At 40.3% G+C, this 27,975-nt stretch overlaps 1 protein-coding gene across 11 annotated transcripts in view; it reads right to left on the bottom strand.

Moving 5' to 3' along the window:
• MTHFD1L (methylenetetrahydrofolate dehydrogenase (NADP+ dependent) 1 like) overlaps positions 1-27,975 on the bottom strand; it is a 247,910-nt gene that overhangs the window by 203,956 nt on the left and 15,979 nt on the right. For 8 of the 11 annotated variants that reach the window (XR_012158087.1, XM_073337644.1, XM_073337645.1 and 5 more), the window contains 3 exons: positions 18,777-18,888; positions 11,641-11,729; positions 8,379-8,476 (listed from right to left, as the gene is read on the bottom strand). Coding sequence is in view for 9 of the 11 variants with exons in the window: in XM_073337644.1 (XP_073193745.1) it covers positions 8,379-8,476; positions 11,641-11,729; positions 18,777-18,888 (299 nt within the window). In the remaining 2 variants the exon portion in view is untranslated. Of the gene's footprint in view, positions 1-181; positions 278-6,665; positions 6,724-8,378; positions 8,477-11,640; positions 11,730-18,776; positions 18,889-20,386; positions 20,692-27,975 lie in introns of those variants that run through there. The other 3 variants (XR_012158088.1, XM_073337654.1, XM_073337653.1) reach the window with 3 other exon arrangements.

Genomic DNA, 27,975 nt, shown 5'->3' with positions numbered 1-27,975 from the left:
TCATATCAGACTAGTCAGTGTCTGCTGGATATTCAAGAATGTCACTTTGGAATGAAATTTTCTGTCAGTTTCTTTTCTTCCTCTATAACAGTACATTTCAGCATTTACATGTACACATTACTGCAACGAATATACATTCCTTATAGTTAGCACTCATATCAACACAGACAAACATACTTACGCGTCAAAGAATGTGAAAACAAACTTTAAGCCTCACTGCTCCCCCATGAGGTAATGTAAGGAGGCAGATAACATACAGGGATCAGTTCACCTACCACTGAAATACAATATATGTGGGATAGCACACAGTGGCTGTTTAACTACACATAACACTACACAACAGGTAAAGATAAGATGGAAAGAAGAACAAGGCAACACACTAAAACTGCAGGGAATTTACTGTGGGTTAGGTGAACATCATAAACCAAATGGGGATTTAACAGCCCTAGCCTTGAAAAAGAAATGCCAGGGGATCTTTAATATCTGCACATTAATAAGGACTAGTGTTAAAACAACTGCAGATGTCACCTCTTAGCACTCATTAACACTAAATTAGGTCATTTATTATTCAATTCTCATTCAGAGACAAATATACCACTTAATCAATCAACAAAATTTCCTGTAGTAGGGAGGTGTCTTTCCAGAGGTCTCCGATCCACATACTGACCCTACCTAAAAGGAAAAGGAGTACTTGTGGCACCTTAGAGACTAACCATTTTATTTGAGCATAGGCTTTCGTGAGCTACAGCTCACTTCATCTGAGGAAGTGAGCTGTAGCTCACGAAAGCCTATGCTCAAATAAAATGATTAGTCTCTAAGGTGCCACAAGTACTCCTTTTCTTTTTGCGAATACAGACTAACATGGCTGCTACTCTGAAACCTGACCCTACCTAGTGAGATATTACAGGATCACAAAACATGACGATTTGGCTGCAGACCATTTCTACTCATTCCCCCCGCATTAAATGCATTCTCCTCCCTTGCATCAATTCTTCTCTCTAAACAAAAGTGCATACCAAAGAGACCTCTTGCATAAAGGATAGTTTCAGTATTTCTATGCTTTTCTGCATCAAACTCTATAAATATATACTTAAAAAAAGCTAAGGAGTACTTGTGGCACCTTAGAGACTAAGAAATTTATTTGAGCATAAGCTTTGAATCTGGTTTATTTAAGGGAGTGAGACATGCAAATTTCAGCAGCTGGGACACCATATGGATGTGCAAGACAACACTGTTGAGCAGCAAAGAGAAACAGAAGCGTGGCTGGCAAAATTTTTTCTTTCAACTCTACTTCATTTTTAAGATATTGAAATTCCTATACAGAATTGTGTATTAAATCATCATTAGTGTCTTTTTGTAACTTGAGAGATAACAGCCTAAAAATGGACTTCCTGAATTGCTTGTAGCGCTCTAAGCTCTCTCTACTTCCTTCACCTCTCCTTACAGAGGTGACTCCCACACAAAATTCTGTAGAATCTCCTTCCTCCATCAGATGATGGGAGAGCAATACAGTGGTGCATAGACAATCCAGGAAGTTTTTGGAAAGCGTAGGGGACAATTTCCTGGCGCAAGTGCTAGAGGAGCCAACTAGGGGGGGCGCTTTTCTTGACCTGCTGCTCACAAACCGGGTAGAATTAGTGGGGGAAGCAAAAGTGGATGGGAATCTGAGAGGCAGTGACCATGAGTTGGTTGAGTTCAGGATCCTGACGCAGGGAAGAAAGGTAAGCAGCAGGATATGGACCCTGGACTTCAGGAAAGCAGACTTCGACTCCCTCAGGGAACGGATGGCCAGGATCCCCTGGGGGACTAACTTGAAGGGGAAAGGAGTCCAGGAGAGCTGGCTGTATTTCAAGGAATCCCTGTTGAGGTTACAGGGACAAACCATCCCGATGAGTCAAAAGAATAGTAAATATGGCAGGCGACCAGCTTGGCTTAATGGTGAAATCCTAGCGGATCTTAAACATAAAAAAGAAGCTTACAAGAAGTGGAAGGTTGGACATATGACCAGGGAAGAGTATAAAAATATTGCTCGGGCATGTAGGAATGTTATCAGGAGGGCCAAATCGCACCTGGAGCTGCAGCTAGCCAGAGATGTCAAGAGTAACAAGAAGGGTTTCTTCAGGTATGTTGGCAACAAGAAGAAAGCCAAGGAAAGTGTGGGCCCCTTACTGAATGAGGGAGGCAACCTAGTGACAGAGGATGTGGAAAAAGCTAATGTACTCAATGCTTTTTTTGCCTCTGTTTTCACTAACAAGGTCAGCTCCCAGACTGCTGCGCTGGGCATCACAAAATGCGGAAGAGATGGCCAGCCCTCTGTGGAGATAGAGGCGGTTAGGGACTATTTAGAAAAGCTGGACGTGCACAAGTCCATGGGGCCGGACGAGTTGCATCCGAGAGTGCTGAAGGAATTGACGGCTGTGATTGCAGAGCCACTGGCCATTATCTTTGAAAACTCGTGGCGAACCGGGGAAGTCCCGGATGACTGGAAAAAGGCTAATGTAGTGCCAATCTTTAAAAAAGGGAAGAAGGAAGATCCTGGGAACTACAGGCCAGTCAGCCTCGCCTCAGTCCCTGGAAAAATCATGGAGCAGGTCCTCAAAGAATCAATCCTGAAGCACTTGCATGAGAGGAAAGTGATCAGGAACAGCCAGCATGGATTCACCAAGGGAAGGTCATGCCTGACTAATCTAATTGCCTTTTATGATGAGATTACTGGTTCTGTGGATGAAGGGAAAGCAGTGGATGTATTGTTTCTTGACTTTAGCAAAGCTTTTGACATGGTCTCCCATAGTATTCTTGTCAGCAAGTTAAGGAAGTATGGGCTGGATGAATGCACTATAAGGTGGGTAGAAAGCTGGCTAGATTGTCGGGCTCAACGGGTAGTGATCAATGGCTCCATGTCTAGTTGGCAGCCGGTATCAAGTGGAGTGCCCCAAGGGTCGGTCCTGGGGCCGGTTTTATTCAATATCTTCATAAATGATCTGGAGGATGGTGTGGATTGCACTCTCAGCAAATTTGCGGATGATACTAAACTGGGAGGAGTGGTAGATACGCTGGAGGGGAGGGATAGGATACAGAAGGACCTAGACCAATTGGAAGATTGGGCCAAAAGGAATCTGATGAGGTTCAATAAGGATAAGTGCAGGGTCCTGCACTTAGGACGGAAGAACCCAATGCACAGCTACAGACTAGGGACCGAATGGCTAGGCAGCAGTTCTGCGGAAAAGGACCTAGGGGTGACAGTGGACGAGAAGCTGGATATGAGTCAGCAGTGTCCCCTTGTTGCCAAGAAGGCCAATGGCATTTTGGGATGTATAAGTAGGGGCACAGCGAGCAGATCGAGGGACGTGATTGTTCCCCTCTATTCGACATTGGTGAGGCCTCATCTGGAGTACTGTGTCCAGTTTTGGGCCCCGCACTTCAAGAAGGATGTGGATAAATTGGAGAGAGTCCAGCGAAGGGCAACAAAAATGATTAGGGGACTGGAACACATGAGTTATGAGGAGAGGCTGAGGGAGCTGGGATTGTTTAGCCTGCAGAAGAGAAGAATGAGGGGGGATTTGATAGCTGCTTTCAACTACCTGAAAGGGGGTTCCAAAGAGGATGGCTCTAGACTGTTCTCAATGGTAGCAGATGACAGAACGAGGAGTAATGGTCTCAAGTTGCAGTGGGGGAGGTTTAGATTGGATATTAGGAAAAACTTTTTCACTAAGAGGGTGGTGAAACACTGGAATGCGTTACCTAGGGAGGTGGTAGAATCTCCTTCCTTAGAGGTTTTTAAGGTCAGGCTTGACAAAGCCCTGGCTGGGATGATTTAACTGGGAATTGGTCCTGCTTTGAGCAGGGGGTTGGACTAGATGACCTTCTGGGGTCCCTTCCAACCCTGATATTCTATGATTCTATGATCTACCTAAGCAAAATAACTGCTATTGTCATTCCTTCGCTGAAAAGCTCTTAAGAACCTTTAGGGGAAACAGCTTTTTAATACAAACAGAAAGCCTTTTACCAAGGAGGTTACATATAAATGGAGACATCCAACAGAATGCAGTTATTTTTTAATACAACAGGATCACTCCTCTATTAACAAGTGTGACAACGCTCTGACCTTGTCTCAGTGGGTCCCGCACTTCCTGGCGAACTACACTAGCCTCAGAGGCTCACTGTGACCCTCCATGTAGCCCTTCTCTCTCTAGAGGCAAGGGTCACAGCCTACTGAGCCATTTTCATCATAACCCAGCAAGGGAGGTGAGGAGAAGCTATCCTCCCTCGCAGTGTCTCTGTTGTCTCTCAACCTCAGTGATTAGTCGGGGAGGACAGGGGAGAGCCCGGGCCTGCCCTCCACTCTGGGACCCAGCCCAGGGACCCTGATAGTAGCAGCTCTTGGTAGCTGACTTTTTGGAAACAGGACGAGTACGATTCCCTGGGCCACTTTCCCACAGCAGCCCCCACTTCCTCAATATCTACATCACCCTTACCTCAGGGCCTCCTTTCTTGTGCCTGATAGGGTTTGTACTGCTCTGTTTCTCCAGCAGCATGGCTTCCTCCTACAGCTCCTGACACCTCCCCGACTAACTGGGAGGCTTTTAACTAGTTTCAGCCAGCCCCTGATTGGCTTCAGGTGTCCCAATCAACCTAGCTGTCTCCACTATTTTCTGGAAGGATCTTAATTGGCCCCAGGTGTCTTGATTAACCTGAAGCAACTGCCATTTGGTTACCATGATAACAGGGATTTCTTTAGGCTGGGGCTCACATATCTGTTTCTCACTACTTTCCTACAGCCATCTGGCCTTGTCCCGTCACACAAGATGGTGCAAGAAAAGACTTTTCAATGATTTGGCATTTATATCTTAACTATAACTGGTGAAAATAAGGCTTTTTAAGTGTTTATGTCTCGCCACTTAATTATTTCTGTCAACAAATATTCTCCAGAATGTTTCTGAAAGCAAATATTACTAGACATCCATCTGTGTCTATGGTGCAGCGAAGACAAGTACTACTACTACAACTTTTTTTTAATGGCTGAGGGAGACTGTTTATAATATTACAGTTTATAATATTTCTAGCACACAGATGATTATAATCAGCATCCAGAAACTAACACATGCTTTCCTAATGGACCTAGGTATATTACGCAATTATAGAAAAAAGTTGCTGCTGAGATCAAAATCAAAGTCTCCTACACCCTCTGTGCTCTGTTGTTCAGTTCTGGAAGCAACTACCTGAGCAGAAATGCATCACCCTTATACCTAAACAGGAAAATGTTTTATTTCTTCATAAGAATGGCCCTACTGGGTCAGACCAAATGTCCATCTAGCCCAGCATCCTGTCTTCCAACAGCGGCCAGTGCCAGAGGGAATGAACAGAACAGGTAATCATCAAGCAATCCACCCCGTCGCTCATTCCCAGCTTCTGGCAAACAGAGGCTATGGACACCATCCCTACCCATCCTGGCTAACAGCCACTGATGGACCTATCCTCCATGAATTTATCTAGTTCTTTTTTGAACCCGGTTATGGTCTTGGCCCTCACAACATTCTCTGGCAAAGAGTTCCACTGGTTGACTATGCGTTCTGTGAAGAAATACTTCCTTTTATTTGTTTTAAACCTGCTGCCTATTAATTTCATTTGGTAACCCCTAGTAACCAACACTTCCTTATCTACTTTCTCTACACCAGTCATGATTTTATAGACCTCAATCATATCTCCCTTTAGCCATCACTTTTCCAAGCTGAAAAGTCCCAGTCTTATTAACCTCTCCTCATACAGAAGCCATATGTTTTAACTGTAGTTTATGAAACAGACAACTTCCTTTTTTATTTTTTATTAATAGAGAGAATCTTTGACTTTTGCGTTCAGGGCTACTTGCAGGTTTTTCCAGACGGCTTAAGCCTCATACTTCAGTTTTCAGTACTAATTGTTCTTGGTTTTTCACATACTTGAAATTCAGCATTAGAAACAGCAATAAGGGACAGGCTGAGTGCCTGAGGCAGGATTCCTCAGTTAAAGGGAATATATACCAAAGGGGCAGAACAACTTCAATCCAATTAGAAACAGTCACACAGAGAGCTGCAGCATTCAGCACAGAGGAAGGGTGAGGAATCGAGACACTGATCCAAAGCACAATGAAGTCATTGGGAACTCTTCCATAGACTTTGATGGGCTTTGGATCTGGCCCTTACAGCCTCACTGAACTCACTGTCTCTGATTCCCTTACAATGTGTCTACCTGGCAAAAGGTTACCCTAATGGCTCCAACGTGTACAATTCCCAATTAAATAGCTCCATCAGCAGTTTGGTCTGACCAGCTACTGTTCTTCTTGGAATTTGTGTATGTGTTTTGTGGTGAAGGAGATAAAAGCAAAAACAATTTCCCCTTCCATGTTTCAATAACTTCCAAGTATATATCATACAACACCATATAAAACATAGCTCTTTAAAGATTTTACTTTATTTTAAAACATTAGAAAGGTCTCCAATTGTACTTTCCTACATGCATTAAAAATTAGTTGCATTCGTGTATGTCTGCACGTTCCTTTGCTAAGTATTACATTTATTAATAAGTTATATATTTTTATTTTCCATTGCATTTATTACATTCAGAATAGTTTAACATATTTATCCTATCTACAGATGTTAGCTTTATTTTAAACAGATTTATTTTGTTACCTAAAAAATGTTTGAGGGTCAATTTTTGTTGTTGTTGCTGAATGTATTGTTTTGATTTCTGGATGAAACAAACATGGGAAATAAAGGATAACTTTTAATCAACATGTTAAGCCTGAAGAAATTTTTGGTAATGTTAGTTGGACTAAAATATATTCATATGTACCAACTTATTCCAACATCTGACATGGATGGCCAGTTTTTAAATAGTTAATTTAAATATTTTCAATATATATAAATTTACATATTTGATACTAAACAAAAAGATTAGAAAATTAGGTTTTCTGTCAGAACAAGACAAGTTAAATATCTGCTGGCAACAGTGTTACACTGTAAATTACACTGGGAATTTACAAAACACAGATTAAAAAAATCTCTACATCTAGTCAGTATGCACACTGAGAATTTATTACGTCTTTGGAAATGAATCTAATTAACGCCCCAGAGCTCCTTGAGAGCAAAAAGCAGACGTTCCCTGTTTTAGTTCCTATGCTTCTTTCTTACTTGTTTTCAATGAAAAATCCATCTGTTCCCATATAAAATTGTGTATTGTTGTAAAAGAATATTTTATACCTTCACCCTAGCAAGCAACTGTATATTTAAAAGGAAAAAAAATACAACCACAAAGTTCCAGTAATTAAACAAATGGAAAACCTATCACTGGTAACATATTTTATATATGGTGGGGGGAGAGGTGGAGGGAAGCTGAGTTTTTTTGTTGAGTAGAAGTTTTATCATCATCAACCCCATGGCATGAAGTATAGTTTGATCTATTGTTTCTTTAGCTATATTTTTAATGGGCAGTTTTCAAGGATGAAAAGGTTGAAATTGTATATATTTGCCCATTAAAAGCCTCAGGATATCAACTTTTTTCTTTCTATCTGCACTCTATAAAATGCTTGTTCTTTTGGCATCTGTTTTAAGTTACAGACTGAATCTGTTTCAATTAAATTGTTAAAACAAGAGACATTTAAAGGTGAAGTGAAATGCATTCTTTAAAAGCATGTACTAATTTTAACCTTAAACGTTAAAAATGCACTACATTCAGCAGCAGACTTATATAAATTATAAATGAATATATTTTCAAAGAGTCTACTGGCCATAACTTGGGTTCAAGCCCTCGAGTTTCTCTCACACGCGAGTGCCCACCCACCCACACCACACACACGCAACTTCATACTAATAGCAAAGCGGAGAGCCACATTCCTCCTGTCAGCAGTTGTTGCAATGTAAACATGGATCCCTGAAGGCCTGAACATAGGCAAGTAAATGAAAGAGGAACTGACCGAAAATAATTTGTTTATACAAAAGAATGTATTTGTAACTCTTCAAGTCTGCAAACCTATTGTTGGGCCCCGATTCAGGAAAACATGGCTAAACAGAAAAGCACTTATGCATGAGCTCAGGTGCCTTTGAAGTCACTGGGAATTACATGCATGCTTAAAGTTAAGCATGTCCTCATGTACTTTCCGGAATTGGGATCCCACTGATTTGGGAACTATTTCAGTTCACCTTTCAGTTTTAGAATTCATAAACTGGTTTCCACTTATAAAAAATAACTAATACTAAATACCAGGATATTTAGTGACACAACAACAGAAGCAGCAAATAAGCAGAATAGCTGCTTTTGTATACTAGACAAACATATTTAAAAAGACATAATTAGATTCAGTTTAATGTTTAAACCACTTGCCCAAAGCTTATTATGCTTATTACCTGGGCACTGGGGAGAGGGGCTGAAGTTTCAAGCAATGGAGGTTCCATTCCCTGTATTGCTGAGACCGGATCCATCTCTCGCTGGTTTTTACCATGTTCTTTCACAGAGAAAAGAAAAACACTGTATGACAGTTGCATTATAAATGTTCAACAGTTTTATTTCAATTAGATAGAGCCTAAACATATGATTTCATAACTGCTAAAATAATCTCAACGCAAAGGATTGTAATAGGCATACCTACAACATAAGGATCTTCCAATTCTGTGTCTTTAGGAATAAAGAAAAACTATTACTGCATTGTTTAACCAAGATTTCAGGGAAGGGCAGTGTCATTCAGCACAAATGGCACTAAAATCTCTGGCTATGCACTTGGAGGTATTCTTCCTCCAGGCCAGCATTTTACTATTCTCTCTCTCCAAAATAAAGGAATTCTCCCAAGTTGTCAACTGTTTAAACAAAAGGAGTACTTGTGGCACCTTAGAGACTAACAAATTTATTTGAGCATAAGCTTTCGTGAGCTACAGCTCACTTCATCGATGCATGCAGTGGAAAATACAGTAGGGAGATTTATATACTTTAGTTTTACTTTGTGTAATGACCCATCCACTTCCAGTCTTTATTCAAGCCTAAGTTAATTGTATTCAGTTTGCAAATTAATTCCAATTCAGCAGTCTCTCGTTGGAGTCTATTTTTGAAGATTTTTTTGTTGAAGGATTGCCACTTTAGGTCTGTAATCGAGTGACCAAAGAGATTGAAGTGTTCTCCGACTGGTTTTTGAATGTTATAATTCTTGACGTCTGATTTGTGTCCATTTATTTTTTTACGTAGAGACAGTGTGTATGATAACACCCATTGTTTCATGCTCTCTGTGTATATAAATCTCCCCACTGTATTTTCCACTGCATGCATCCGATGAAGTGAGCTGTAGCTCACGAAAGCTCATGCTCAAATAAATCGGTTAGTCTCTAAGGTGCCACAAGTACTCCTTTTCTTTTTGCGGATACAGACTAACATGGCTGCTACTCTGAAACCTGTCTGTTCTGCTTTATTTATTCAACTCTTAGCAGCAGCAAAGAGAGGCACTGCATTCAAGCACAGAGAGGCTTTAAATAGCACAACTACATGAAAGGGACTTGGGGCTTGTCTACACTGGCACTTTACAGTGCTGGAAGTTTCTCGCTCAGGGGTGTCAAAAAACACTCCCCTGAGCACTGCAAGTTTCGGCGCTGTAAAATGCCAGTGTAGACAGTGTACATCTCCACTCCCAGCACTGGGAGCTATTCCCCTCATGGAGGTGGGTTTTTTACAGCGCTGGAAGAGCTCTCTCCCAGGGCTGGTGCCGTGAGTACACAGCCACATTAAAGTGCTGCCACGGCAGCGCTTCAACACTGCTAGTGAAGACATGCCCTTGGATTCCATACTCAAAACTGCTTTTATATTGCAGCCTTGTGTGAGAACAAAGCATCTGTGCATTTGAATGTAGTAATGCTCCCTACTCTGTTTTCACCACCACCAACGTGGATGTGGTGGTAATAAAGCAGGGAAAGAACTTTTCCGGACCTCCGCTTTACTTATCATGTTAGGGGATGGCTACACTTGCAGATGTAGGGTGATGGGAGTTAAACCAGCCCTCAGAGACAGCACCAGGGAAAGCACTACCATGCGTTCACACAGTCAGCTGCAAGCACAGTGGCATGGCCACATTAGCAGCGCTTGCAATGCCACGGAGAGCAGGGCATCGGGATAGCTATCCCAGTATGCAAGCGGCTGCAGTGTGCTTTTCAAATCGGGGGGAAGGGGTGTGTGTATGTGGAATGTGACAGGGAGTGTGTTGTGTGTATTTGGGGGGAGAGACTGCGTTATGGGGGGCAGAGATTGTGTCAGCATGCTGTCTTGTAAGTTCAGACAGCAGCAGAGCGAAGGGGGAAACCCTGACATCAGCCCCCACCCCTGCCTCTCTCTCTCTCTCTCGTTCTCACACACACACATGCACAAATGCCTGCCACTGCAGCAGGAGCATTCCACAGTAATGGTTTGCTTTGTCCAGGAGCAGATAAGCATGCGGGCTGTCAGAAATAGAGCTTTGAAAGGGCATATCCGCATGCCTGCAGCCGAGTTCAAAACAATGACAAGAGTTGCCGCTTGTCTTCAAGGGATTATGGGACGTTTCTGGAGGCCAATCATTGCACAGTAACGCAACACATCATCCACACTGACACCCAGGCGTTTCAGCCGGGGCGCAGCAAGATTTATGCTTCTCGTGGAGATGGATTACCAGGAGCGCTCCAGCTGCAGAGTCCAGGCGCTCTACATGCCTTGCCACTGTGGACGGAGTTAGGGTGCCTGGGGCTAATTTAATGCGCTCTAACTTGCAAATGTAACCAAGGCCAAAGTTGTGAGCATGGCAGGGAACCTATATGCAGCAGGCTGGTTAGTAAGCATAGTAGGACCATAAGTACATAAGCATAACTCTGTATTATAACTGCAGGTAACTAGGGTACTCCAATTATTCTGCTACACATAATAAACATTCATTTAATTTCTGAAACAGCTGTGTGCTAACATTATGTAGTGCCAATGTAACCCAACAGCCCTTCTTTCAAGTAAATACAAAACACATACATATTACTACTTCAAGATAAGAAGAAATCCAAAGAAAAGCATTTAAATCATCAACACATTTCAGAGACATTGACAAATTAATCAAAGCAAGCTTTAACCAACACCAAATTATTTTAACATGACTGTGATGACACAAACAAAATCCCAAAATGTCTAAGCTAAAGTGTGTGCTCAGTCTTTAAACTCGCTTGACTGTGAAATAAAACGAGGCAAAAATACTTGATATTCAGATAGATTCGTTTTCCTGGCTTTATATTTACATAGCACTTCACAAACATTAGTAACTCTTCATAAAACTATTGGGTTGCAGGCAGCCATAAGTATAATTCCCTCACCATCACTTTGTGCCTAACTTATTTTTATAGACCAAGCTACAAATCTTTTTATCAAGCTTTGTTACAGTTATCATTGTTATTGTATTTTGATTTTAATTCCTCATTTACCTTAATTTTGATAAATAAAACAGGAATGAATCACACAATGAATTTCCTTGATTATATTATTAAGGGAGTTGCAGGTCATAATTTTCCCTCTTTTAAATTTGCCAGACTTGTCCAATTGCAGCTGTAAGTGCATAGACTGTGAACTCTAGAGCCCAGTAAACACAGTGAGTTTTACACACTTTTGGGTCATACTAACCTGCATCCGCACTGCTATTGCCAGAGGACCTACAGCCTCTACAGCAGACTGGTTACTGTACTTTAAATCTTGACCATAACCATGTTCCCCTGTAAAAGAAAACATTGCACCAATGAGTCATGAGACCTTTGACAGCAGGAATGGGCAGAAACATGTTGGAGAGATATCTTCATCCAAAAAAAAATAAAAATAAAAAAAAATTGTCTGAATGTTTATTCCAAATTTAACAACCTCACTGCTGAACTACCACTGCCTCCTTAATTTTAAGCAGACAGCAGCTGGAAGATTGGTGTGGGAGTGTACACATATTAGATATCCAAAGGAAACCAGTTCCAGTTCACAAAAATGTGCCATTTGTGCAAAAAGCTACAGAATGTGTTAGGATTTGGAAAATTACATATATTTGAAACAATCCATTGGACAAATAGGGAAAAGATTTTTAGTCTGCCTTTCCCTGTGCATATCACTTTGAGAGGGTAATGAAATTAAGAAATATATGCACAAGATCATAAAAAAAAATACTACCATTAGCCAATCAGATTTATAATCTAGACTCAGAATAGACAAAGTTTTCTGGCATTAATGAGTAGCAAGTTTCCTTCACCAATATTACTTTTAATGCAGACTTTCTGCACAGTCAACGCAATGGTTACAACTGGCTTCCAGTAGGACAAGGTCTTTCAGTGGTCATGAATTAGATTAGATGTCAATGTATTATTTTGTCACTGTTCCCATTATCCTTGTTTGTTTGTTTTTTCAACCCACTTGTTGCTTCTTGCCTTATATCTAGCCAGTGATTTCTTCAGGCAAAGATCCATCTTTCAGTCTAAACTTTAGCTAGCACAATGGGACCCTGATCTTGAATGCAGACTCTAGGCATTACAATAATAAAAGTGCATTTGCTGCATTAGTCTTATACCTCAGGGAACCAGAGCTCAAATCCTGACCCAGTCAGGTTGTCTCTTTCTAATTCCCATCTGTGCACATCATAAAAACAACTACACAATTTGGCACAATTCTTACTCTTAAAGAGTCTCAGAACTAGAACATCAGGGACATTGTGGGTCAGAATTAAAGGCATGCTGACATAAGTGTGTAGAGAAATTTGAACACCAACTGCCCACACAATGCTTGACTCTAGCCAGTGCTGTTAGTCATCATGTCCTGCCTACTTAGAACACTGAAGTCACTGAGAGACCAAAAGACCTTGTTTACATACACATTTAGTCTAATTCAATTAATCTTCTAACACTTTCTCAAATGCTACCTCATCAAGCACCTTTACCTCAGTGACAAAGCTAACTAAATAATAGAGATTCTATTCCTAACACTACACACACAATAAAAAATGTTTAAAAGATCGTCCGCTTGTGTTAACACTTCTTGTTTTAAACCAGATCTTATGGTGTTCTACAATTTTAGACTAGAATCCTGTGCAACTTACTGGAAGTTATAACAGTCTGTCAGTCATAAACTGACTACAGTTGCATTGAGACCATTCTGGGATTTTTGCCAGAACAACAAATGAAGTAAGAGGGACAAAGTTAAATTCCCCTCTCTTTCAGGCATCTGTGCTTTACAGAAACATTTCAAGTTTTTATTTGAATTGGCTTAATATGCCTTCTTTATCAATGCAGAGATTAGCATGTGTATAAATACACATTAGACTCAGAGATTTCCCTTCAACAGCGTTCTCTCAGCCTGCATGTACTTACAACACAAAGTCAGACTAATCTGGCTTTTGCAGGGAACTAGATGAAGTTAGAGAGGTAGAATGCATGCACACACTCTAACCAAGGGGGAAACCTGTGGTGTTGCAACGTCTCATTTATGGCAGATATTCCAACTGATGGGCTGGAATAGCTGCCCTAGTCTCTCCACGCCCCCTATGATCAGTATAAGTGTACATCCTGCAGCCCCTCTTCCATCCTGCCCCAAGGTCTCCTCCAGGCCTACCTATTTTTACCCCAGGGTGTAGAGTGATAGAGCTGCTGCCTCATTCAGAGACTCTGCCTGTATCCCCAGGCAGTCCCACTGCAGGGTTTAAGTGGTGCAGAGGGATTTGCTAGTTCCTTTCCATATGGGTGAGTTTCACAACTACATACTTATGTATAGGCTGGGATTTTCAAAGATTAGCAAGATCCCATAGAAGAGGCTATTATTATTATTATTGAAGTAATACCCTAGTTATTAGTACAGATAAGCAGGATGCCATATTAATGGAAATTGCTTTTTAAAAACATTCTAAATGAAGAACATGCCAAACATCAGATTATATAAAATAAAAGCTGCATCCAAGAAAATTCCATCACCGAAAGTGAATGCTTCAGATCCATCTAGTTTATGTCATCAGAACTACACAAGAAAATTATGTCCTCACAATTTCTTGGTACTTATCTTTAATAATATCTTTAAAAATAAAACATGCACGTGTGTGAGGGTGGGTACTCTATTTACATATGTGAGATAAAAATGTAGCCACCACCAGGCAGAAATAATAGTCAATTCATGGCTGTTGTTGCCTTCAGGCCGCATTTCACTGTTGTGACATCTCAAATGTTAAAAATATCCTCTTTTTAAAGTGTGAAAAAAACCAAAACTACTTTTTGAGCACATCTATTAATAAAATTCCAATATGCGTTTAAAGTAAAAAATCAAATATAAGATTGTGACTTCACTGATGTCACAATCACCTAACAACAGGCTTTAAATAATTTGCAGTTCAGCTAAGTGAATTCTTCCTGTCCAACACAAACAAATGTATTTTTTGTATACCTTCTCTATAAATTTCAACAAGCACGGAATAAAAAAATTGGTAAAATGTGTTTCTGCTATTCTTCCAGTGTTTCTCCTGCAAAACATACGCAGGAAGACAGATGGATATTTGTAGATGGTTTAAATAAAACACATTTTCTTCTTAAAATCCTGTGTTGTCTCTCAAAAAATGTCATTGGGATGCATGTATCTAGGGTCCCAGTATTGGAGCCGGATACATGCAGAGACACATATACGCTCATGCAGAGTCTGACTGAAATCAATGCGTTCTACATATCTATTTTAGGTACCTATAAGGACTACATTGCCATATAAGGGCTACATTGCACCTCACAATCTTTTAATGTATTTATCCTCACAATGTTCCTGTGGGATAGGAAAGAACTATTATCCTATTAGGTACCACTGTGGAATTGAAGTATAAAACTAAGGGTAGGGTTGCCAGGCATCCGTTTTTTCTCCGGAACGCCCGGTCGAAAAAGGTCATTGGTGGCTGTAGTCATGGGGGCTCTGCACGCTGCCTCCACTCCAAGCACCAGCTCCGCAGCTCCCATTGGCTGTGCAGAGGCAGTGCCTGCAGGCACAGACAGCGCACAGAGCCCCCTGAGCCCTCCACCTACAAGTCAGACATTCCGGATGCTTCTGGGAGCCACCTGAGGTAAGCACTGCCCAGGCGAAGCACGCACTTCACATTCCCTCCCGCCCCCCAACCCCCTGCCCCAGCCCTAAGCCCCTTCCAACACCCCCTCCTGGAGCCTGCACCCCACACTCCCTCCCGAACCCCAAACCCCTGCCCCAGCCTGAGCCTCCTCCCGCACCCATACTCCCTGCCATAGCCCACACCACAACCCCCTGCCCCAGCCCGGAGCCCCCTACTGCACCCCAAACCTCCAGCTGGAGTCTGCACCCCCTCCCATACCTCCAAACCCCTCGGCCCCAGCCCTGATTCCCCTCCTGTATTCCAAACCCCTCAGCCCCAGCCCAGAGCCTCCTCCTACACCACAAGCCCCTCATCCCCAGTTCCACCCCACCAGACGGAGCCCTCACCCCCTACCCCAATCCGGAGCCTCCTCCCACACTCTGAACCCATTTCTGGACCCATCCTGGAGCCTGTACCCCAACCCCCTGCCCAGTGAAAGTGAGGGTGAGGGAGAGCGAGCAGGCAGGCAGGGCGTCAGGGAAGGGGTAGGAAAGGGGTGTTCAGTTTTGTGCGATTAGAAAGTTGGGAACCCTAACTAAGGGCAAGTCTATATAGCAAGTTAGAGCATGGCAAGTTAAGGTGTAAATCTATAGTGCTCTGGCGTGCCGTACACTAACTGTCCATGTGGACCCTGCAGCTGCACACTAAATGTTCCCTAGTACGCTTTGAACAGGATCTGTTTATTTAAAATTCTGTTTTTTAAAATAGTATTGGGTTATTATATAATATTTTAAAACAGGATTTGCTTACCAAAAATAGCTTACTAGCTTTGCTATGGCTTTCAATAGGATTTAGGGAGGTCTTCCAGCTTTCACTTTCTGTTTAAAAAGCTGAATCAAATATAGATTTCATGCATATAATTTAGCTTTTTTAAATTAAAAAACAAATCAAAGAGTGACCTGGGAGCAATGGTTGGTTTTGTACACATTGGGTAGTGACCACAAATCGTTAGAATTATATGAAATAACACAGAAGGTACGTGGATAAAACTAAAAAGCCAAGTAATTTGTTCTTGGGGAGAGTGCGAGACGACATATTTTATAATAGAAATTATTACATTACTGTGAACTACAGAGATTACTTTAAAAAGTCAATTGCTTTGACATCAGAAAGTGAGATCCATTTATCCCGACATACAAGTTCTAAGTATTATTATGTGACAATTAGAACTTTCTGGGGATGTTATTCAAATAGGTTCAACTATAATCCTGACTCAAAGTCTAAAAATCATGCACTTTTACTCCTATAACAGCTAGCTGTCCAGTAAAATGTCAAATATTTTTGTAGCATACCTTTGCACTAAATTTTTTTATTTTAATGTCTTGAAACTTAGGCTTGTTCAATCCAAGCTCCTATACTAAAAATAAGATGAGCTGCATGGCATAAACAAATTTATTTTCATTGTAATGCTTTGAATTCTGATCTTGGAAACATTTATGCATGTGAATGATTTTACGCATCTGAGTAGTCCCATTGAATTTAATAGGACTACTCACATTTGCACTGTTATTCACATAAGTGTTAGCAGGATAGAGTCTTAGATGACTAATGATACATATTAAAGAGTTTGTATAATCAAACAAATAATCTCTATGGCTTTCTTCCATAAATCATTGAAGAAGAAGAATGGCCAACACTCGCTGGCATCTTTAAAAAAAAAAGCACATCTAGATCATAATCAAATTCTACCACGTCATAGACGATTACATGGTGAAGTTACTACTAAGAAATATGACCTTTTAGAAGAATTAACTAAGTAATTAGATAATTTAGTTTACAGCTGGGTTCAATGAGTTCGATCAGTTTAATGAGCCACTGATTTCAATGGATTACATTGGCAGTAGGTGTAATAGAGTGGCAATACAGGCCAAGTATCTACTCTCGTGTAAACTATCCTAAATAAAAAAAATTACTTGGCATCTACTTTCTCCTTTGTAAATGAAAGTACAATGTGGAACAAATTTCCGTCTGTTCTTGTAGACTTTTTTATGGAGGTGTACTCTTCTGGCTCACACACTAGCTGAGTTTAGAAGTCCCTTCCCACTGAAAAGGCTTTTTCTTCCTTGTACTTCTGTACAAAACTAAACTGGATAAAGCATTAGAAAATAAGTAGGGAACAATCCTGCAGTGGGAGCAGATCTACAGGATGACCGAATTGTTTTTTACCATTCTAATTTGTAGGAATATGTTCTACTCCTGAGGGCATTCTGTGCCAAAAGATTAAAAATTCTAGGCCAAAAAATTGAAAATTCTGCACACAGTATTGTAAAATTCTGCAAATTTTATATGTCAAATAAATGTCGAAGCTCCAGCACGGCATAGGGGAGTACAGGGAACTAGCTTCACAGAGGTGGGAGATCACTGTGCAGCTCCTCCCCGGGACATTGACTCAGCAATGAGGCTGCATCCAACTCTGACACAGTGCAAGGACCGGGCCTGCCCCAGAAACACCTCAGAGCCCTGCTTCTCCATGCCAGGTGTACAAGGTATGGGCAGGCAGGCTCAATAAGGCAGGATCCAAGTGTGGAGGGGCTTAGTGTGGGTAGATCCAGGTGTGGGTTAAGAGGGTTTGGTGTCGGGCAATCTGGGTGCAGGTGGCTCACTGGGGGATCCAGGTGGGAGGGGGTGTTCTGGGTGCAACAGTAATAGGATTCTGCAGGGGGGTCCAGGTGAAGGTGGTTGGGGCTCAGTGGGGAGAGGGTTTGGTTTGGTGGGAATAAAGTTGGCAGGGAGTCTTGGTGTGGGGAGCTCAGTGTGTGGGGGAGTCCAGATGCTGGGGGAGTGGGGCTCAGTGGGGCAGGGATCCAGGTGCAGCTGGTTGGGGCGTGGTAGGGTGGGGATCCAGGTGCGGGTGGCTTGTCAGGGCAGTTCAGGTGCAGGGGGCTCATCAGGGGGGTTCTGGGTGCAGAGGGAGGGTGAGGCTTGGCAGGAAGGTCTGGGTATGAGGAGGTCTGGATGCATGGGGGTTGGGTGGATGGAGAAGCAGCTCCCTGTACAGTGATCCCTCCATGTGAAGCTGAAAAGCGATGGGTGCAGGAAGCGTGAGGGAGTTGGGGGAGAGTTTGCAGAACTTCCTATTGCCAGGGGAGAAATCTGACACGACCCCAAATCCCATGCCAGGGAATAGAAAGTCCCGTCCTCCCCAGCCCAGCCAGGACTAGCCGCTGAGCTCGGTGCAGGGTAGGAGCCACCAGCCAGGTCTTCCCCAGTCCCGCCCTCTGCCCCAGAGTGATTTACTTCTCTGCCAACTGCCCTGGGTATCCAAAACATACTGCTGGGAGGGTCTCATGACCACTCTTGTGGCTTCCCTTTGCTTCCCAATCAGAAAGTGATTTTTCTGCGGGGAAGCAAAGAAATCTGCAGGGGACAAATTCTGCACATGCTCAGTGGCACAGAATTCCCCCAGGAATAATGTACATTCTATAATACTGATAATTAAGCTAGTAAGATCATCAACTGTTGCCTGCATAACCCCAAGCTCATAAATATCAGGTACAGGAATGGATGAACTCATATACATGCATACATACACACAATACATATACATTTATTTTTAAATGAGCTATTCTAAACATTGCAGGTCTTTGCTACCATATCTTGTACTTATCCTTGTATCCCTTACACTTCTTTCGAGTGGTATACAATTTTAAACTGATCTTACCTGATAAAAAGTCAGGATAACAACTGACAATGGTTGTTCCAGGCCTTATCCAACTGACTGGAATCTCCTTAGGTTTGGTACTGCCAACCACCACCACATCTGCCTGATGAAGCTAAAAACCAGACAAACAAAAATATTCTAAAATCAGGAATATATCATGCAGTGTAGACTTAACATTCAAGCCCAACTTATACTTAACTTCTCACAGTATCCACAAGTGAATGCAAAAGATCCAGACTACAGGCCTGATTCTTACATTACTGAGGATCAGGAATAACTCCATTGAAATCAATATGTACATTCTAGTGTAAAGTCAGGAAAGTGAGATCACAATCAGGGCCCATAATATTACATGAAAATCATATCTTGAAAAACCCATTGTGCTTGAAAGTGCTGTGCAACTGGACATTTTGGAGGGACTTCTCTTTTGTGGAAGATGTGGGTTGAAAGAATGTGATAACATTTGATTAGAAATGAGGTCAAGAAACTAAACATTCAAAATTACTACAATTTGTTGAACTATCTGAACATCTCAATTGTGGGCAAAACAAGGCACTGCTCAAAGCTGGATTTGTGAAAGTGGTGAAAACAAAAAAAACCCACATACTCAAGTCACATTAGTCGGAAGGCAACATAAGAGCTGATCAGCTGTCCTACATTCATCAGCGCCTTCAAAAAATTCCAATTAAAACCTTTTTCCCTGTTAACTCACGTTTACCAAAAGAAGCCCCTGATTTTATCAGGCTCTGTGGAGTCAAGGACAATACAGAGCATGACATTGCCCTTCTAGTAACAAACAAAGGCATAAACTGTTGTTTCCTCCCTACCTCCAATAGGGCACTGTAAACGATACAAGAATCTACACAAGGTAAGTAATAATATGTATCCTAAATTATAAGCAGACACACAGACATATACAAAGGTACACAAAATGGAAAGACAGGCCTTGCATTGCATCAAGATTGAATGCAGAAATAGTTTCTAGACAGTAGAGGTTTTGGAAATAACTAAAGATGTGTCAATAGATGCTAAGCGTCACAAACTCTGCAAGCCTCACTACAAACTGACTTAAGACTGCCTAGTATCCTTGCCAAATCAGGTGTGATGCAATATTAAAGAAATTCCTGCCAAGAAATAACAATTAAAAATTCCATCAGTTTTGGCACTGTCCAATGGCAAGGAAGGGGGAAGGTGGATCTGGTGGAAATGGGAAGAAATCTAACAGCTCTATCATCTGCACAAAGAACGGGGGCGGGGGGAAAAAAGGATTGAACTTTTTTTTCCTCAGGAACTGGAATAAGGCTGCAAGGCAAGGGAGATGTGAGAGAGTTACTAACAGGACAACTGGAGGATATACCAAGTTGATTCAGACTGAAATCAGATATAGTAACTCCTTGCTTAACATTATAGTTATGTTCATGAAAAACACTACTTTAAGCGAAACGATGTTAAGCGAATCCAATTTCCCTATAAGAATAAATTCGGTGGGGGTGGGGGGTGGGCGGGGGTTGTGTTAGGTTCCAGGGAATTTTTTTTTTGCCAGACAAAAGGCATTATATACAGTATGAGTTTTAAATAATTATAAACAAACAATTTAATATTGTACTCACCAATGATGATTGTGAAGCTTGGTTGAGGCAGGGGCATAGCAAGGTCGGAGGCTTGCCCCACTCCACCTGCCCAGCACTCCCACCGGAGAGAGGGCTTGGGGTGCGGGGGCTTGCCCACTCCTCAGCTGGAATGCCAGGCAGGCAGAATGAGGCAAGCCCCCAGACCCCGTTCCCCAGCAGGAGTGGCAGGCAGGCAGGCAGAGCGAGACAAGCCAAACAACCTTATGACGGAACATTACTCGTTCAATAGGCAGCCTCCTTTCTAGAGTGATCAGTGTCCCCAAGGCTTCCAGCTCAGTTTTGTTCTATCATAGTTAAAATCACATGTACCAGTGTCACTGTAAATTGTATTCCAGCCATAATTTTTTTTTGGTATTACTAATATTACAATTATTTTAAATGGCATTAGGAAATCTCTTACATTTATATATTGTCTCTCACCCTGTAAAATCCTAAAACTCTCAGCAACTTAAATTCATGTGAATCACTTCACCTACCACTAACTACACCCCATTTTCTAAACACAAAACACCGCTAACCAAACGGTAAAGGCAGTAAGTGAAGAATAATACATTTCTCTAATTAAAAGAGCACGGAATTTAAGTATGCAAAATACATTTATTCAAAACAGAATGTGGCCAGGTCAACAGAACCAGTTAACATCCACACTTTTGAGAAATATCTTCTTTGATAAGTACAGGTAGTTTTTATGTCTCATCCTGCATCATGCCTTGGTTAACACACAGCTACTAAATTTAAGACTGGTATACACAGTTAAGGGTTCCATCAAACGGATAAACACTATTTCCTTCACCTCCCTGCATTTTCCCATGGAGGTCTCCCATCTACCTACTGACCTAGCATAATTTCTTTTTGATTGAGACCTGATGAACATTGAGACAGCCATAGGGCATCAGACGTGTGGTTCTTCCAGTCCAGTATCCTGTCTCCGACAGTGGCCAGAAACAGAAGCTCCACAGGAAGATATGAAAAACCTCACAGTAGATGAGGAATAATCTGCCCCAATGATGGTCTCACCCTAGCCCTTGAGAGATAGCTATTGCCTTAAACCCAGAAGTACAATGTTTTACATCCCTTCTAAAATCTTTTAACATTAACTACTGTAACACTGGATAGTCTTGTTATTCATACAAATGCCCAAATCCTTTGAATCCTCCTAAATTAATTGGCTTCGACAACATCCTGTGGCAATTAGTTCCACAGTCTGATCACTGACTGTATGAAAAGTTATTTTGTTTCATTCGGTTTGAATTTGCTGCCTTTCAGTCTCATTGGCTGTCCCCTTGTTCTTGTACTGTGAAACAGGGATAATAGAAACACTCAACCTACTTTCCCTGTATCATTCACTATTTTATATATTTTTATCTTGTCTCTTCTTACTCACCTATTTTCTAGGGTGAACAATTGCTATCTATTCATGTGAGAGTTTTTCTGTCCCTTTAATCATTCTCGTTGCTCTCCTCAGAACCCCCACTAATTCTGCAATATCTTTTTGGAAATGGGTTGATCAGTATTGTAGTCAGTATTCCAGATGATGATGAACCACTGTATTATACAAAGCCATGACGATATTTTCTGTATTATCTTCTATTCTATTCATCCTAACATTTGGTTTGCTTTTTTGACTGCTGCTAAAATCATAGTCCAAAGAGTTATACATGCAGAAAATACCTTATTCTTAACTTTGAACTCTGTATTTAGATTTGGCTTTTATAGTTACCTTAGCTGAATTTAGAATGCACTTCTATTTTTTTTTAAAAAATAGTTTTGATGTATTTTCTTAAGCATGTTAAAAAAAACTTAACTAATGTTTGTTTTGCAGAACTTTTTTGTATAAGCCTATTTATTCAAGACATAAAAGAAAACCAGAAATTAAAAATTATTAAGGGCACCAACACAACGTTATTAGGCTCTCTTGCGTTTTGGTTTTAATTATTCATTCTTGTACGGAACTCTCTTGTGAAGGAAAGGAAATTAATATCTGGTCCCCAATCTTTGTGCGATATTGTTCAACACTGGAAGTCAATCTTGCGAGTTAAATTTCATGCACGCTTTAGAACATGACTGCTTGCTTTGGACGAGAGAGCAAGTTGCTTTCATGAATTTGAATCTTGTGCTCGTCTCAAACACTAATCAACAGCATACCTGACCTTCATTCTAGGATATTAAGATTCATCTAATTAGAGACCCTTGGCTCATACCTGGCTACTGCTAAAATAGATATTGGTCAAATTCAATGTTGATTTAATCTGATCTTATTTCTTGTGCAATGGAGCTGGGTTTTTGCTTTGTTTATATTGTTTGATTTCATTTTCTTAGTATTTCAAACTGCTTCTCAATAATATATGCAGTAAAATTCTGAGAAAAACACCTTCTTCTTCTAAGACTCCTCGTGATCCCTCCCTTATTGGAACAGACAACAGACATATGTGCTCTACGTTGCAAGTGAAAGACAATAAGTATATACTTTTGGGCTATTTAATGTCTTCCTGCTGCTAAAATGTGAGTGTTAGCAATAAGTTAAATATCTACTTGGCTTGGTTTCATAATCTTAGCAACTGTTGAGGTTATTTAGATACATTTTGGTTGATAAGAATTTCAATGAGAAGTTTCAGTTTGCATTGTGTAATATTGTATTCCCATATTAAATCTTGGATCATGCACCTGTAATCATGGATCAGTTAAGGAATGGTACAGGTTTACCAAATTAGGGACTCAATGGTTCAAGAAAACTGAGGTACCATACAGGCCCTTGTATTACTATCTGCTTTTTCCTGGATACTGGTACTTTTTTAATCCCTACAAACTGATCTATACATATCACTATATGCAGATCGGCTCTTTGGACACATACCCATCAAGAGGCTTGTAAAGACTTACAGCTTCACTTACAAAGACTTTTCATTTCACAAGCAGTTTACTAAGTAGAAATATTAGAAGTACTTTAGACTATGATAGTGAGTGCTTACACTCTAAGAAATAATTTATGTTTTGGTGTAGAAAATAGTGTGTCCTGTGAGTTACAGGAACCCAATCTTTTCCACATCAAAATAAAGATTAATACTGTTATAATTCAAGCATAATTCAAATACAGGTATAATTCAGATATGTAGTGTCAACTAGTATATGCCATATAGCAGGGACAAAGACTGTACATTTGTATAGTGCCTAGCACTGTGGCCTGAATTGGTTGAGACCTCTATATGGTTGAGACCTCTCAACAAATGATAATTCCAAAGAGCCTTTATCCAATACATTTGATCAATTCTGATATATGCAATTATAAGGTTGAAAAACAATTGACCTAACCAACTGTTCTCATCTCCGTGACTACAGATCGTAACACCGCATAACTACCTTAACAAGAGTAACATAATATTTCTATAGCCAATGCAAACAGCAGGTTGGATGGCCAAAATTGTATATATCTGTAAATATATCACAAAAACAGCTGGCCTTTTTTTTTTTTTTTTTTTTAAAAAGGTTACCTCATATGTAACCAACAACTTTCAAGCAGGTGATTTATAACCTCTGCATAAGCCTCCCCTGCTAATTTCCTTTCCCCCACTTTTAAAAGAAAGAAAATGAAAGAAAAACTACATATTATAAGTTCAATTACACTAAGAGAAAGGACAACAAATACTTTTTTTCCTTGCAAGGGTTTTAAAACAAATTCATAAAAGAAAACCAACAGCTGAAGCGTAAAAAATATTCTATAGCCATAGTCTTTGTCAGCGCTACAACAACAGGGTTTTTTTGTTTGTTTTTTTTAAAAACTCGTTTCCTATAAACTTGGCTGATGGATTGACCAAGGAGAGTTACAGAGGTTTGCACAAACCCCATCAGGCCATTTCAGTTTCATTTCACACAGGATGATTTTTTTTTTTTTGCCTTCACCTATTTTTTTCCACTGCTTATAAATCACTCAAAAAAAGCTCAGAGAGGCATACAGAGGGCTAATCTTCTAAATCAGAAATAAATCAGACTTTCGAGATGGAAAAGATCTATTAAATCATCAAGTCTATCCCCCTGCAAGTGCATTATATAGTCCCCAGACAGAGGATGCATCAGATGCAAAACAGATGCTACACTTCATTTTAGCCAAAAGAACGAGAAGATATGGACAAACGGTAAAATGCAGTCATGGAATAACCAAGTATACATTGTAAAATGGGTAAAATAACATTCTGTTATCAGATCACATTGGAAAGAATGACAAATGTCACATGAAATAATCCATACCACAATAAGCAATATTTTAAGGACGGGCAAAGATTCTCAAGAAGAATCTTGCATTCTCACTGGCAAATCTTTTCAACTGGGAAGACATGTTCAAATAAATAATTTGAAACCCTACCTCATAACAAAACACGACTCTCTCCAATGAGATTTAAGTAGAAGCAGATTAAAGTACCACCACCCATTCCCAAGACAAAAGACTAAAATAACAGTAACAATACAAATAGGGCAAGCCAAACATTTAATGGTAATGATATGGAGTAATTGTATATTCCAGATAATTGAAAACCTATTTTGCCGCAAGGGTTGCATAAATATTTCATTTCCTTGATTTCTACAAAAGCCATTTTTAAACCAGATGATCAAAGACAAAAAATATTTTTTTTTTTAAACTGAAATGTAAATGGGCATAATGAAGACATGGGTTTTCTAGGCCTGATTTAGGACTATTTCAGTTTTAATAAGTGCAGAGGGGAAGGAGAAGCAGATATGGAATTCCTTGCAGCCACATTCAGTGGAAATAAATATACAAAAACTGATTTAAACAGAAAAAAAAGAGTAATCATTTAAAACCCTGTGGCCATTGCAGGTCTAATGTTTTAAATTGTATCTGGACTTCACTGAGGTAGTAAATTTTCATTTTTTTCACCCAGGCATACTCTCCTTACCTTCTTCCAGTTGCACCTACACAATGAATACAAGTTATTTTTGACAAATGGCATTGTTCTGATGGGGGGGACGGGACAAAAGATATACAAACACATGCTTGCTGGAGGGAGGAAAGGAGTTTTCACTGTTTTCAGAGAACATTAAAAACCAGTGGTCCCCACTTTAACACCACTAGGATTTGTAGCATATGTGTAACAGCTGAACTGACTAATTAAGTGTTCAAACACAACAACAAAATCATTATTTTTCACCAAAAGAAAGGGATAAAAACAAGTCATGATAGGGGACAATGCTGTTATCACGAAGTGTTTAGTTCTTCAAAATACACTTACTGCAGATACAGTGCTTCAGCTCAGTATGTTCTAAGCATTAGTTAGCAGCAGCGATGGCCCCCTCCCCAGCTTTTAAGATATTTTTTGTCAGTGACCCTAAGAAAGTCATCATAATATTCTTCATCTCATCTGAAACAAGCATCAGTTTCTATTATTCTGGTTCCATCCATAATGGCAACATACAGCCTCTAACTGGGGGGGGGGGAACAGGATAGTGGCACTGGAAAAGAAAGCAGGCAGAGACCATTTTTCCAGTAATTTCCAACCTCAACTCCCACCACTGACAAGCCCTAGCTCAGATGGCCTGATCTCAGCTCATTCTGGAGCACGTCAGTGTTGCTCAATGGATGGGGGGAGAGGGAGAAAAAAAGGGCAGGGGGAAGACTAATGGGAGGTGCTCCCTATCCCACAGATGCTTACATGTTGTATTTCCAGGTTCTATCAGCGTGTGGAGCAAGGGACTAGAACTCAGATCATTACATTTATCCCTTCTAGCTTCTGCTATCCTTACTCTTTGGCTTTTAGAATGCCTGATTAAATTTAAGATGCAAGAAACAGCAATGACCCTGTAAGAATTGCAATGTCTTGAAAACACATACACAGTAGAACAGTAATCTAACAAAGTATTATCAGTAGAAATTCCCATATAATCTTTTTTTTCTGCTATACTCTAGACAGCTGTTCCATTTATGTCTATGCTCTTTTATGCTTGCCTGGGTCAAACACCATAGAGTCCCACCCAGCCCACAAATCCTGGTTCTTCTGAGATTTGAAAGGACAGTCCACAACAAAGACAGCTAAATAGGCTGAAACTCCAGGATGAGTTTCAGCAAAGATAACAGGCCTGCTTTGAGCCAAAGAGAGGGAAGGAGGCACCCAAATCAAAACTTAAATAAAACCTAGATTTGGTTGAAAATGTGAACTAGAGTTCAGATGGCTTTTATCCATCTTTTATTATGTTGACACATAAGAGTGTTGCAGAGTAACAGCCATGTTAGTCTGTATTCGCAAAAAGAAAAGGAGTACTAGTGGCACCTTAGAGACTAACCAATTTATATGAGCATAAGCTTTCGTGAGCTACAGCTCACTTCATCGGATGCATATTCCACAGTATGCATCCGATGAAGTGAGCTGTAGCTCACGAAAGCTTATGCTCAAATAAATTGGTATGCATCCGATGAAGTGAGCTGTAGCTCACGAAAGCTTATGCTTAAATAAATTGGTTAGTCTCTAAGGTGCCACAAGTACTCCTTTTCTTTTTACATAAGAGTGTGTGTGTGTGTGTGTGTAGGCTTCTTTACAATAAATATGAACACAAGGCAAGGTCTTTTAAAATAGACACAACATGGGTCATATTCAAAAAATAATTGAAGAAATGGTCTTAGTAAATTTTCTCATGAGTGCTAAGTATTATTCATGTTTTGGCAAAATAATTATCTGTGTTTTTCATTAGAAGGTACAATAGTTTTCCACCATCTGGATTACCTAATCTTGGTAGAAAATTAATATATCATACAGCAATTAAGTACATTACATTTTCCCTTTTATCATTTGTGAACAGTGGAACAGATTATTGGCTTTTAAAGTAACAAAATTAGTTGTTTCTTAAAATTATGTCATTAAAACTTCCCCGTGTGCCAAATCCGCTCTGAAGGGTCAGTATCTGCAAGAGCTTTCTATGTAAGTATTAACAGAAGGATAATAGATTATCTTAATTTATCTAAAGGCTTGAATATTTCTTAGTTCATAATAATCCCATTTTACATACAATGTAAATGGAAATAGAATAGTATCTCTTCACAGCAGTTGCACATGATTGTACTAGATTTTTCTGAAACATTGGAATTGTCCATTTATAACTCTTTGAAAATCCAGGGGTATTTAAGAGTCAGGTCATAATGCAGCTGTGACAAGACAATTATTTTTACAATGGCCAAAGTCAAGCTAACAAATTCTGAGGCAGAAATGTAGTTGCCTGTTCACTGCACCAAAATCAAAGGAAATAAAGAGGAGGAAAATAAAAGGCTGAATGGTTTACACAACCTTTAAATTAAAATATAAGAATTGGGAATGTTAAAGCTGTCCTTTTACTTCTGGTATGCTGAGGGGGGCAGGAAAAGATTTAATTTACAAAAAAATTAAAATAAATAAATCTCAAATGCAGCTGGTAAGCCAAGCTTAGGGCCACGCCAGCCTCTAATGTATTCTATTTTAAGAAGCCTATTTAAAAGGCACTGATCATCATGGTATCTAGAACACCAGTTTTCATGTGACACACAATTGTTGGCATGTTTCAAGCACTTTTTGTATCCTGGTTAATTCTTGTAA

Source organism: Lepidochelys kempii, chromosome 3, assembly GCF_965140265.1.
Source record: "Lepidochelys kempii isolate rLepKem1 chromosome 3, rLepKem1.hap2, whole genome shotgun sequence".
Lineage (NCBI taxonomy): Eukaryota > Metazoa > Chordata > Testudines > Cheloniidae > Lepidochelys > Lepidochelys kempii.
Note: the sequence above shows the minus strand (reverse complement) of the source record. Positions and strands in the feature narration are given on the sequence as shown.